This window comes from Zootoca vivipara, chromosome 9 (genome assembly GCF_963506605.1).
Source record: "Zootoca vivipara chromosome 9, rZooViv1.1, whole genome shotgun sequence".
NCBI classification, from domain to species: Eukaryota; Metazoa; Chordata; class Lepidosauria; order Squamata; family Lacertidae; genus Zootoca; species Zootoca vivipara.
The window spans coordinates 58,423,890-58,438,014 of NC_083284.1; the positions used below are offsets into that span (position 1 = coordinate 58,423,890).

Below are 14,125 nucleotides of genomic sequence, written 5' to 3' on the forward strand. Positions count from 1 at the left end.
TACACAAAATAGACACACACCCCCACATGTAGAGAAGTGGGTGGCTGGCAGTAGGGTTCTTGCTTCACCCTATGTCAGGGTTCTTTCGTTTGTAGGGGTTGAAAATCCAAATTGCACCTCCCATAGTGGTAGCAATAGTTGATCTTTGCTGCCCTTCAAAATCTGCTATTCATGGAAGGCTGCATCACCCTGGCTCAAGAAAAGCTGAAACCACGCCAAAAAGAAATAGGGCTTTGTCCATGTTCTTTGGGATTTAATGGGAATGGAAGTAAGGGTCCATCAAGCTAAACAGAGCTACCAGCTTCTCAAAAAGTTCTGGTCACTTAGCATAAATGAGGTGACATAGTGTCCTTGGATGTATGTATGAAATGAGTCAATAATAAGTGCAAAAGATTTCCTTTTGTCTAAGCTGTAAGTCTATCATCCAAGTAATAAATAAAAAAAGTAGTTGATCAGATGATTTTCATCAATTAGATGCACATAATTCTACATAAACTCGCGCTAGGATTTTGTGTGCACAAGAGATTCATTGATTACTTTGACTATGTAAGGGCATAATATAAAACTCATCAGTAAAGTGAAATATTTAGAAGATCAGACCAGTGCAAACAGGGTGTAAAGAGGGTTTAAAACAAAAACAAAAACAATCTCTTGCTCCTGATAAGGAGGATCTATTAAGCAAAGCCTAGAAACAAACAAGACAATTTCTTTGGTTTCCTTTTGTTTCTTACAATTTGCCATCTATTTCCCCCTGCCCCACCCCATCTGTTGATGCTCTCCATGAACAAATAGCTGAAAAACAAACTGGGAAGGGAACACAGTTACAACACTATGAATTTACTCTATGAATAAGCAGGCTTTTCAAATTTGGCATGAGTGTTGCTCATTGGAATTGCCTGCCCTATCACCCACACATCCCCAAATCTGAAGCAGGGGTCAGCAACCTTTTTCAGCCGTGGGCCGGTCCACTGTCCCTCAGACCATGTGGTGGGCCGGACTATATTGGAGGGGGGGGGGAATGAACGAATTTCTATGCCCCACAATTAACCCTGAGATGCATTTTAATTAAAAAGCACACATTCTATTCATGTAAAAACACCAGGCAGGCCCCACAAATAACCCAGAGATGCATTTTAAATAAAAAGAAACATTCTACTCATGTAGAAAGACGCTGATTCCTGGAGCGTCCGTGGGCCGGATTGAGAAGGCGATTGGGCCACATCCAGCCCATGGGCCTTAGGTTGCCTACCCCTAATCTGAAGGTTTTAAAAAGCAAAGCGATAGATGAGATACTGTCAAATTCCATCAACTTTTGCCTGAAAAAGTCAACCAGCAAAACATGATGCATGTTAACCATTCAGAGACTAGTGACAAGTATAATAAATTAATGCTTGCATGTAACTGTGCTACATGAGGATCAACAGTTCACTCAGAGGTCACTGGCATCTGGCCAAGCATTTTAATGCGTTCAGAACTGCAGTGCTACATATCTTATTTTTAAAACTTGTCAACTGCATATGCTGCTAAAATACGGCTTGAAGCAATCCATAAGGTATGCATTTTAGAGAAATATAATTGGTGAGAAATTCTATTAAAACCCAGGTTGCCAGTGAAAGAACAAAACGCCCAGAACAAGGAAAATAGCCCATCATTTACCAAAGGGTGAGTACTACTCATCTTCACCATTGTAAACAACATTTCTGAATATAGCCTCGCATTGAAATATAGTGGGTCCTCCTGACCAACACAGCACAGAGGGTAAAATAAATAAATAAATCCTATTAACTTTGCAAACTACAAGGTGATAATGGTTCTGCATTCTTGAAGACCTTCCCATGACTATAAGATGGCACTCGCACCTTCGCATGTAAGATTCCATGAGACGAATGATCTTTAAATTAAACTCACGGAAAGGTCACCGCCCAGCCTATACAATGCTGCTAATCTATTCTGCCAAGTACGGTAGTTTACAAGTATGTCGTAGTCACACCCTAAGGACAACTCTGAGAGACAAGGCAATGTTCATTTCAGAACCGATGCTCAGAGAGCTAGACTTGAGCACATTGCTATTATTATTAGTATTAGTATTTATTAGTATTTATTAGTATTTATACCCCGCCCATCTGGCTGGGTTCCCCCCACCACCACTCTGGGCGGCTGCCAGAAAATACCAAAATACATTAAAATATCACAGATTAAAAACTTCCCTAAACAGGACTGCCTTTAGGTGTTTTCTAAATGTCAGGTGCCGGTAGTTGTTTATCTCCTTGACCTCCAATGGGAGGGCTTTCCACATTGCTATTCCTGGAGCTACATGGATCCATCACTAAAATGTGGATTTGAATCATTGGGGAGGGAAAAACAACATCGGGAAATATCCATGCTTCAAAGGCCCAGAGTAATGGGCAATGACAGCCATGCATTCCAGACATGGGAAGGATTGGAATGACTATAGGTAGGAATGAGGATGCTGCCCAAAGGTTCCTGTGCCTGTTGTGTGTGTGTGTGTGTGTGTGTGTGTGTGTGTGTGTAATAATTAATAATAATAATAATAGAGATCCAAAACTGATCTAGACCAGGGGGAAATGTTGTAATTATATCCCCCCTCCCCCAATTCACCCATATAGAAATACTGTACATCTTTCAGCTGGGTGCATTTTAAAACAAACATATCTGTAAATGTACTGTATATTATAGATGAACAGGGTTGAAAGGAAGAGGAGAAGCAGAACACTGCCAATGTAAAGAAGAGTTTGCAGTGGGTAAAGATGAGGGAAAAGAGGAAGTAGTGGGAGAAACATGAACAAAGGGAAATGAAGGCTGTAAGGACAATGCTTCATATTTAGTTTAGTTGAGATGTGTTAATGGTTGGTGTGAGGGACAAGGGATACAGGGAAGTCCCTCCCATCTTAAGTTCCAGCCCATCCCCAAGCGCTGGAGAGAGTAAGGAGAGCTCTGCCTCCAGCGGAGAGTCAGGAAGTGGTGTCCGAGGCTCAGGCAAGGTTGTGGAGCCCATGCCGCAGGTGGGACAGGAAGTTGGACGCACGGGGGGGAGGCCAATCCCCCCAACTCCCGAATTGCGACGCAAACGTAGGGGGAAGAGGTTGGGTCTGCCAAAGCTTTGGTGCTGGAAGAAAACGCGCCAATCGCCATTCGGAGGTTCTGACACCTCACCTTAAGGATGCTTTTTTACTGCTCTGAACACTGTAAATAATCAGCACTTAATAAAAGCCTTAAAAGACCATGCTGGAGTCGTTACTCTAGAGTAGCCATATCAGGCCCTCTGACAGCAACCTCCGAATCTTTTTTTGGCTACTTTGGAGTGCAGCGATGAGCGCTCAAGAGGCTGAGCATTGGAGGCTGGAGGCCGAAGCAGCGAAGCAGGAGCTACGGAACCTCACAGCGCAGGCACAGCAGCAATTGCATGCCGCTCAGGAGGAAGCGCGAGGGGCGCAGGAGGAGCTGAACAAGCTGGTGGACCAGGTGAGGACAAAAGAGGAGACTGAGAAACAGCTAAGGGTGATGGTATTGGACCTGCAGAAAAAGTTGGAAGAGGAGAAAGCCGCTAGAGGTGGGGGGGCGCCCCAGCCGCAGCTAGTCCAAGTGAGAAGGGGACAGAGCCTAGTCACCAAGTTTAGCGGCGACCCTAGGGAGTACCTAGGATTCGAGACAGAAATAAATTATGCGCTGGAATTGCATGCAGCAGAATTCCCAGATGACGCGCACAGAGTCTCCTTTATCATAGAGCATTTGACGGGGGCCGCCCGGGAATGGGTAAGACCGCTCATCGCGCAAAAAAATCCTTGCATGAAGAACGCAAAATTATTTCTAGAAGCTTTAAAAATAATGTACGCTAGTGACAGTGAAATGGAGGCCACTAAACAGGAGCTTCATAACTTAACACAAGGAAAATCGACAGTTAGGGACTACTGGGCGAGATTCACCATGCTGGTGCACAAACTGGGGTGGGATCTGCAAAGTGAGCCAGTGAAATCAGCCTTCTACCTGGGTTTGCACGCAGACGTTAAGGATGAGCTGGCAAGAGGTCCTAGACCGCGGACTATGGATGAGTTAAGCAAAGCGGCGCTAGCGGTGGGGGTGAGACAGGAATCCAGATGGTATGACAAACAAGCGACGCGCGCAGCAAAACCTTGGTTCCCACACTCCCAGGACAGACCACATCACCAAACCCCACCCCAGGGCCCGCCCCCAGACCCGCCCAGACCAAGCCCAGAGCCGGAACCGATGGAGATCGGTGGAGCGCGCGCGCGGGCTTTTCAAACCCCGGCGGCGCCAAGACGCAAGGAGGGAAGAGGCGGGAATTGCTTTCTCTGCAACTCCCCCCGGCATCGCGTCAGAGACTGCCCTCATCGCAGAGAGTGGCAAGGAAAGGCGGGAACGGTTGTACCTTCCCCCACTGAAGCAGCACCACAGCAGGGAAACGAGACAGCCTGGCTGCAGGAGACAAGGGGCAGCAGCCAGGCACAGTCAGCAGACAACAGCCCCAGCCCGCCCACCCGCACAGAGAGGAGCAGAGCCAGCCCACCCCTCCCAGAGCAGGAGTGGTTCTAGAAGTCACGCTAACGCTCCCAAATGGCTATCCCCTGACAGTCCTCGCCTTAATTGACAGTGGTGCCTCAGCCAACTTCTTCTCGAGAAACTTTGCAGAAGAGCACCAGATCCAGCTTCTGCAGCTGGATTTTCCCCTGCACGTAGCCACCATTGACGGCAGAGAGTTGCTGGGAGGGGCCATCACTCATCAAACCCCCCCCCCATGAGAATGACGGTGGGAAGGCACTCAGAGACACTGGCTTTCAACGTCACAACCATCTCAGACCCCCCCATCGTTTTGGGAATGAGCTGGCTGGCGCGCCACGACCCCTCCATAAGTTGGCACCAGAGATGCATCACGTTTGGGTCGGACTTTTGTCTGGAACATTGCATGCAGCACCAACCAGGGGAGGGGCCTCCAATAGCCACGGTGGCCACCATGCATGTCAAAGGGGGTGAGGCGATACCCAAGCAGTACTGGGACCTGCAGGAGGTCTTCAGCGAAGCGGAGTCCGACCACCTACCCCCACACAGGTCTTTCGACTGCCAGATCAACCTGGTGCCAGGGGCAACAATACCCCCAGCCAAGCTGTACGCCATGTCAGATCAGGAACTCGAGGATTTGCGTGCGTTCATAGACAAGAACCTCAAACGGGGGTTCATCAGAGAAAGCAAGGCAGCAGGAGGCAGCCCGGTCTTCTGGGTGGACAAGAAAGACACGCAACAGCGCCGTCTTGTGGTGGATTTCAGACGGCTCAATTCAGTGACAGAGCCAGTGGCTTTCCCCATGCCCAGAGTGGACGATCTCCTGACAGCGGCACGCAGGGGCAAGATTTTCACCAAGCTAGACCTGAGGGGGGCGTACAACTTGATCAGGATTCGGGAAGGCGATGAGTGGAAAACCACGATGTTCACGCCTCTGGGCTCTTTTGAATATCTGGTGATGCCCTTCGGGTTGCAAGGGGGCTCAGCATGCTTCCAGGCCTTCATGCACCACGTCCTGGGGTCCCTTCTCTTCAAGAACTGCTTAGTCTTCCTGGATGACATCCTTATCTATTCCGCTGACCCAGTGCAACACGTGAAGGATGTCAGGGAGGTATTGCAACGCCTGAAGGAGAACCACCTGTATGTGAAGCTGGAGAAGTGCAAGTTTCACACCAGGGAAGTGGACTTCCTGGGCTACAAACTGTCAGACAAGGGACTGGCGATGGACAAGGACAAGGTGCAGGCCATCCTGGACTGGCACAGCCCCAGGACGTGCAAAGATGCCCAACGCCTCCTAGGATTCGCCAATTTCTACAGGAAATTCATCAAGAACTTCTCGCGGGTTACGGCTCCCATCACGGACTGCCTGAGAGGCAAGCAGAAGTTCAGGTGGACGCCAGAGGCGCAAGCAGCGTTCGAAAGCCTCAAGAGGGTGTTCGCGTCCGACCAGAACCTGTTCCATGTGGTGCAGGATGCGCCCCTACGCGTGGAGACAGACGCTTCAGACCGGGCGTTGGGAGTGATCCTGTTGCAACTGGACGCCAACAGAGAGTGGAGACCTTGTGCCTTCTTCTCCAGGAAGCTGACACAGCCTGAACGCAACTACACGGTGTTTGATAGGGAACTTCTTGCGATCCACGCTGCTTTCCAGCACTGGCGACACTTCCTGGTGGGCGCCAAGCACCCCATCCAGGTATGCACAGACCACAAGAACCTGGAGTTCTGGAGAACGGCCAGGGTGCTCAACCAGCGACAGATACGGTGGGCAGAGTTCTTCTCAAACTTCAACTTCTCCATCCACTACATCCCGGGGGAGCAGAATGTCAGGGCGGATGCCCTCTCCCGCAAACCAGAGTACATGGAGCAGGAGTTGCCACCAGCGCCCAGGCACATTTTCCCCCCATCAGCATGGTCCTGCGGAGCAGCAGTGGTGAGCGAGGCAGAACTCACAGCACTGACGGCAGCAGATGAGTTTGCCTCCCGCATCTTCAGAGAGCTGCGAGGGGGGAGGGAGCAGGCTAAAGACTTTGAGGAAAGGAGGGGTTTGCTTTTTTACAGGGGAGCCCTGTACCTGCCCACCAAACAGCTGAGAGGTAAGGTCCTCAAGCAGATGCACGACAACCCAACGGCGGGTCATTTCGGAAGGGACAAAACCACTCACCTAGTCATGAGACACTTCTGGTGGCCAGGGGTGCGGGAGGATGTTCGGGATTATGTAAGGGGATGTGACACCTGCCAGCGAGCAAAGGTGGTCAGAGCGCCACCAGCAGGTTTGCTGGAGCCATTAGCCACACCGCACAGGCCGTGGGAAGTAGTGTCCATGGACTTCATCACAGACCTGCCGTCGTCCAGGGGCAAGACCGCAGTGTTGGTGGTGGTGGACCTCATGTCCAAAATGTGCCACTTTATACCGTGTGCCAGGGCGGTCTCGGCAGAAGAGACGGCCAAACTGTTTGTTGACCACGTATTCAGACTGCATGGATTGCCTTTAAGAGTTATTTCGGATCGTGGCCGCCAATTTGTTTCCAGGTTCTGGTGGCGGCTAATGAACCTCCTGCAGGTGGAGGTCAGTTTGTCTACGGCTCGGCACCCGCAGACCAATGGACAGGCGGAGAGGGTCAACGCCATTCTGCAGCAGTACCTGAGATGTTACGTCAGCCAGAGGCAAACGGACTGGGTGGAGCGCCTGCCACTGGCAGAATTTGCCTACAACAATGCGGTGCACGTCTCCACAGGGGTGTCGCCCTTTAAGGCCAACTACGGGCGCAACCTCAGATCTTTCCCGGAGAGGGAGGGGGAGGAGGAGGAAGAGGGCCCACAGGCAGAGGATTGGGCAGAGGACCTGGAGACGGTGCACCAGCAGCTCAGAGAACACTTGGAGAGGGCCAAGGAAGCGTACAAGAAGGGGGCAGATCGCCACAGGCGACCGGGAGAGGTCATCAGGGTGGGGGACAAGGTTTGGTTATCCTCGGAAGGTCTTCCCACCAGGGGGCGATGCAAGAAGTTAGCACCCAGGAGGCTGGGCCCCTTCACGGTCACGCAACAGGTCAACCCGGTAGCCTTCAGGCTAGCACTGCCAGAGGACATGAGAGTGCACCCAGTGTTTCATAGATCGCTGCTGTCGCCGTACAGGGAAAGTACCAGGTTCAGGGACAGCGATCAGCCTCCAGAGGGAGGGGGGGAGACGGGAGACGCCCGACAGCTCAATGAGGCAACTGAGATTTTAGACTCAATGAGAGGGGTGAGAGGGCTGGAGTACCTGATAGCATGGGAGGACACTCCGCCGTCCCACAATGAGTGGATACCGGCCACGGAAGTACCTGAGGAATTTTTAGTGGAAGAGTTCCACGCCCTGTTCCCCCACAGGCCCAAGCACTGGCACATGGAAAGGGAGGGAGAGGGGGAGGGGCGGGAGGAAGGGATCGCAGGCAGCAGCTCTCCATGGAGATGGGAAGCGGAATTTGAGGACACGGAAGAAGAGGTGTGGGTTTCACCGAGGTCGACTACGTCAGAGGCAGGAGAGGACTGGCAGAACATTTTTACTCCCACCAGCTCTGACGCCACTGACTTCTTGGGATTCCCGTCTTCTCAGGGGGAAGGAGAAAGATCGCAGGATTGGGGGGAAATTTTTACACCCACAGGCTCGGATGCCACAGACTTCTTGGGGTTTCACTCGTCCCCAGCAAGCAGAGAGCCCCTAGGGAGGGGGGGAGAGGAGCCTGGGAGGGGGGTGGATGTGAGGGACAAGGGATACAGGGAAGTCCCTCCCATCTTAAGTTCCAGCCCATCCCCAAGCGCTGGAGAGAGTAAGGAGAGCTCTGCCTCCAGCGGAGAGTCAGGAAGTGGTGTCCGAGGCTCAGGCAAGGTTGTGGAGCCCATGCCGCAGGTGGGACAGGAAGTTGGACGCACGGGGGGGAGGCCAATCCCCCCAACTCCCGAATTGCGACGCAAACGTAGGGGGAAGAGGTTGGGTCTGCCAAAGCTTTGGTGCTGGAAGAAAACGCGCCAATCGCCATTCGGAGGTTCTGACACCTCACCTTAAGGATGCATTTTTACTGCTCTGAACACTGTAAATAATCAGCACTTAATAAAAGCCTTAAAAGACCATGCTGGAGTCGTTACTCTAGAGTAGCCATATCAGGCCCTCTGACAGTTGGCTTCCTTAAAAAAAAAAGTTATGCAGTTTCGGCCTTTAAGATGTTTGCTAATTTTATTTCAGACAACTAAGTGTCTAGCCTAGCCAGGTAAAGCGAATAATTAAGGATAATTAACTTTCAAAATAGCTTGTGTACTTAGTATGCTCTTCCTGTTCAGACAAGACTTGACTGCTTTTATATTGCTTTATTTAAGAGATTGGTTTTCTTTGCATATATCAGTTGGAAAAGTAAACAACACTGCATCATCCATTCTTATTTCTTATAATGCTGAACTTAAAAAAAAAATCCAATTTCTCTTTTATCAGAGTAGGAATGGGTAACTTTAGCATTCCAAAATTCCGAAAGCTGGGATATTTATTTAGAATTAAAAGCTTCAACTTTACTGGCTTACAGCTGCGGACATAACAACTTTCAACTTTTCAGGGTTAGTTAGACAAACCATCTAAAAGGTAAATTTGGATGAAGTGCTGTCAATATGGAGAAAAAGAAACTTTCAAATACTGTAGCACTGCAGTCTGTGACCATTTCCTCTCAGCGTACTTAACATTTACAAGAATTACATGTCAGATTCTGTATCGTCTGAGCAGATATAACTGGCAAGAGCTGTGCAGAGCTAATTTACGCTTTAAAAACAAAGGCATTCAAATCACAACTCATACACACAGCATGCTACTTAATTGCAGTGCGCAGTTATGCATTTAATCATTTGATACTATACCATGAAAGATCTCAAAGTATGCGTTGTTGTTTTAAACACATTTAACACATTGCAGACCTGTTTGCCCTGTTTGCCTTGTATTTCGAAATATTCCATGCTCTCAGTAGATAATAGCCCTTACAGTAAATGGGCAGTCACCTGCCTTCTCCTAATCAGGGGTCCCCAGGCTATGGCTCGGGGGCCACATACGGCCCCCAAGGCTCTTTTATGCGGCCCCCGGGAACCCCTGCTGCCGCCGCCCGCTCTTACCAGCATGGCGTGGCGTGGTGCTGCTGCCGACTTCTGACTTGGAAAAGCGACGGAAATAGCTTGTGCGCATGCGCAAGCGTCATTTCCGGTGTACTTCTGTGTCGGAGGAGGCTTCTGCACATGCACACAAGCTATTTCCGGCACTTTCCAGGTCAGGAGTGTGCCAGAAATAGCATTTGCGCATGGGCATACAGAGCCGGGCGCTCCCGCACTCCCCCGCCCTCCAGCCCACCACGCAATCGGCGTGGCGGGCATCCGGCCCAAAGCCAGGTAAGTTTGGGGACCCCTGTCCTAATCTGTATATGGGGCTATTCAGATACTCCTTCGTCATGATTTCACACAGCACCCAGTACACACAGTGTGAAAGAGAAGTGATGCCTTTTCCTTGCTCTTCTCCTGTTCTGAGATGGAACATAGGAATGAACACCCATCATCTGAAGACAGCCTTTTCCCTACTATCCAGGGCCAGGCAACACACCAACATCTATTTATGGTAGAATTTCCCAATTTGAGTAAACCTATGAGGAGGGAGGAGTGGAGAATCAATACTCAAATATTCCCTGAATGCATAATTGTGTTATTATAGTGCTATTATTTATGGCAGGTAGGCAGTATGCTTGAAACTCTTTTAATTCCTGGATCTAGCAAGTGCTGAAATCTAAGTAAGGGTTCAAATGGTTGAAACAGCCAGACAAGTTTATTGGTAATGGCCCTTTAAGTATGGGGCCATTAAGGTAACAAAGGAAGTGGCTCTGTGCTAGATAACGAACGGGTAGGCCCTCCTCTCTCAAATTGACAGACAAAAGCCACAGTTGAGAGTTTTTAGTTAAGTGAGCTGGAAGCTGGAAGCAGGAAGCAGGTTGGGAAGCCAGAGACACACAGAGAGATGCCTCATCCCTGTTTGGAATCAAAGGCTGTGGGCTATGGGAGAAGCATGGCCACTTTCGGGTACTGATGCTGAGAACCCCTCCATCGTAATCTCAGGTTGCATATACATATCCCTCATTCCAAAGGAAACACGAACCCTGGGTAAGCGCCTGGAACCCCTGAAATATTGCCCCACTTGGAAATTGGGGTGGCGTGCGACAATAAAAGCCTATAAACATCCAAGTTCCTTCATATTTAGATATTTTTTCAGCACAAATCAAATCAAATGTAGAAAAGATGTAAAACACAAGCAATACTAATAATTAAATGTGCATTCAAAACTCTGAACTAACTTTACCTCAGACTCCAAGTGCTGGATCACAATAGCCAGTGCTTCAAATTTCTGATGACTGATGCCCAAGCATTTCTTCAATCGCTGGATAAGTCCACTTTGGTTCTCACACTTTTTTTTGTATTGTGTCAACTCATGTTGTTTTGTTTCTGGCGAATGTACTTCGATAGATGAACTGCGGGTTTGTATGAATGAGTTCTTGGGACTCTTCTGCTTGCCCCTGTCAACTGCAGAACACAGAAACAAGAAGCAACAACTTTGAACGTCGTAAACGTCAAGAGTACAAGTAAATTAAGCGTATCAAGTAATTCTTTGTCAAAGTTGTGCTTTTGGGCATTACTTTGATAGCTGCGGGAAGCAAAGTACTTCAAAACAAGGAAGACTCCTTATTTGTAGTTTGAGAAGTTGTCAGCTAGTGTTCTATTGCTATATTTTGTAATAAATGCTGAAGCCTATCCATTAGCCTGATCTAGCAGCATCTTTTCCCATACATTTCTATTTTAAAAAGCTTACCATAATATTGCAGAGCCTTTCTAGCCTATACTGGCAATGTTGCAATCTCAAATGCAACAGCTTGCTCAATTTCATTTTCAAAGCAATTTTAATGGCATATTTAACATAAGATTTGCACAACAGGCACTCCCCCCCCATTGCAAATTACAGCTTTACCATTTCTGCTTTCAAACATAGACACTTCCAACTAGGTTTAGCAATCTTTTCCCTCTTAATTGCGGAGTTTCTCAGCTTTATAATGAAAAACACAAACCTTGAAGTTAAGGGACCTCTCAAGCCCATTAAAAGGTTTATCATTCAAACATGAGAAATATATAAAAAGATAGTGGTCACGAAGAGTCGGACACGGCTAAACGACTAAACAACAAAGTGGGCAAGATAAAACCAGGGTATACACTGTGCTCCTTCCTACAATTCCAGCATTGCTAAGCGTTATTGGGATTTTCACTACTATGCTCTGCTCATTGGCAATCATTTCTAACAAGCCACATTAAACATTTGGGTGCTCTCAGTACCACAGCTGATTAATTGGCAATCATGTATTGCTCAGTTTTTCCAAAGATTAATTTCCAACATGGCTTTATCAAGCAACATTCCCCAGTGGTGCAACTTCTCTCATGTTTCTGGCAGGTGCCCTTACAAAAATACTGTGTTTTTTAGCATAACGTATACTGTACTAATAAATAAATATACAACAGTTTCACATTTGTAGGAATATTCCTTCAATTTTTATGCTTTTGCCACTGTTATATACCCACAGCCCTAGAGGCTCTATACAGGGGTCAGCAAACTTTTTCAGCAGGGGGCCGGTCCACTGACCCTCAGACCTTGGGGGGGGGGACAAATTCCTATGCCCCACAAATAACCCAGAGATGCATTTTAAATAAAAGGACACATTCTACTTATGTCAAAACAGGCTGATGCCCAGACAGTCCGCGGGCCGGATTTAGTAGGCGATTGGGCAGGATCTGGCCCCCGGGCCTTAGTTTGCCTACCCATGCTATATGACAACATTCAAAACAAGAACTTTCTTTCCAAAGTTACTTAATGCACTGGCTTCCCTTAATCTGTTTGTTTGAATAGATAATTTGAAACTTTTAAAATGGGGGTTTGTTTCCAAAGTCGTCCTGTTAGCACAAGGATTTCTGCCTAAACAATGCGCTCTTCCTCTTCTCCCCCAATAAAAGAATCTGCTCTAGAGGTTCCTCAACTCTCTGTAACATATTCAAGGGGCACATGAGGAGGAGAAGTCTTGTTGCGCAGGCAAAAGTCCTTGTCCTAATGGGATGACTTTGTTGGATAATATCCTTAGTGTCAAAAAGGAGATGGTTGGACACGTAAGGAGGGAAGATGGGTGAGTAGCAGACTATTGTGATGGTTGTGATAAGCAATACTGTCTATCTTAAGAAATACATAGAAAGAGTTTTAAGGCTTTTAACACTCTAGGCCTAGTGAAGTACTGTACTGTTACAGTACACAGAGTAAGAAGCATACAGATTTCAAGCCATAATCAGCCCACCACAACATTCCCTTGCCCCTGAAGTCCATTTCCGCATGGTACCCATCTAGGTTCAAAAACAAGGGGAAGATGAGATCATCAGGTCAAACAAGATGCAAAGTGAGGGAATGAGATCTTCTGACCATTATGTTGCCTTCTCTGGTTGGATTAAAAGTAGTCAAATCTGCTCTTTATTGCTCAAGATTAGATAGTATTAACCTGGCTGATATCCAATAAGCCCATCACTACAAATGAACATCCCTCTTGGGTAAGTAGCTCATGGTGGGTACCTTTGAGCTACTTGTAAGATCTGAGCAGCTCATTCTTAAGAGGAGGACATTATTTTGGGTTTTCAACTCATTTCAACTGTATAAACTACATTTGGACTGATCCGGGAACATTTTACTACTTAGCTAATTTACATGCACAGAAAAAAAAACAACCATTGTTCAGTCTAGCTTCATAAATTGGTATCTTACTATATTTGACAAATGGATAAAAATAACTAAGTGGCGATGGGCTTCCGGTCCAGCGCCAGCGCCGATCGGCGGGGTCTTTGTCTCGCTCCGAGACAGCCCGTCTTTGCTAGAGGAGGGAGGGCAGCGAGAGCAACGCTGCATCCCATAGAACCCCGGGTCGGGCGTCCCAGGGGCAAAACTGCTCGGCAGAGCCCAAAACCGGACTCCCCAACCGTCCGGCTGCCCTAGTAAGAGCGCCGGAGTGAGAAGGGTCGAAGTCGCGGGGGCCATTTTGAGCACCATCGTCGCTCTAGCGGGGAGAAGCTCCGAGCCGGAGGCGGAGAGCGCTGGATTCTTCCAAAAGAAAGAATTAGAAATTAAGACTGTAAGTAGTTCTCAAATTTGGATTGGATTTTGAATATTAATCTGGACTAATTTGGATTTGGGAGAGAGGGAAATAAAACGGAAGCCACCCCCTCCCACCAGTAGCTAAGGAACAGTAAAATAAATACCCGAAGCCACGAACTGAATGTTTAAAAGGTTTCCTCAAAAGACATAAAAGGTTCTCCCCTGGATGCAGGGTAAAAGGGGAGAAGGACGATTCTCTGCAGAATGATGAAAAAGAAAGAGGAAAACCTTTTGTTTCCCCGGGAGCCGGCAGCCCAGACAACCCAGCGAGCTGACGAGGATTTATAAATGAGTTTTACTTTATTTAGACTCTCAAGAAGCTAGGAGTATATGCTTTTGAAATGTTTGAATTGTGAAATGTTGGTTTGG

At 48.0% G+C, this 14,125-nt stretch overlaps 1 protein-coding gene across 8 annotated transcripts in view; it reads right to left on the reverse strand.

Annotated features, from left to right (window-relative positions):
- MTUS1 (microtubule associated scaffold protein 1) overlaps positions 1 to 14,125 on the reverse strand; it is a 126,003-nt gene that overhangs the window by 26,586 nt on the left and 85,292 nt on the right. For all 8 annotated transcript variants that reach the window (XM_060278831.1, XM_060278833.1, XM_035112825.2 and 5 more), the window contains one exon: positions 10,886 to 11,106. In XM_060278831.1, the coding sequence (XP_060134814.1) occupies positions 10,886 to 11,106 (221 nt within the window). The remainder of the gene's footprint in view (positions 1 to 10,885; positions 11,107 to 14,125) is intronic.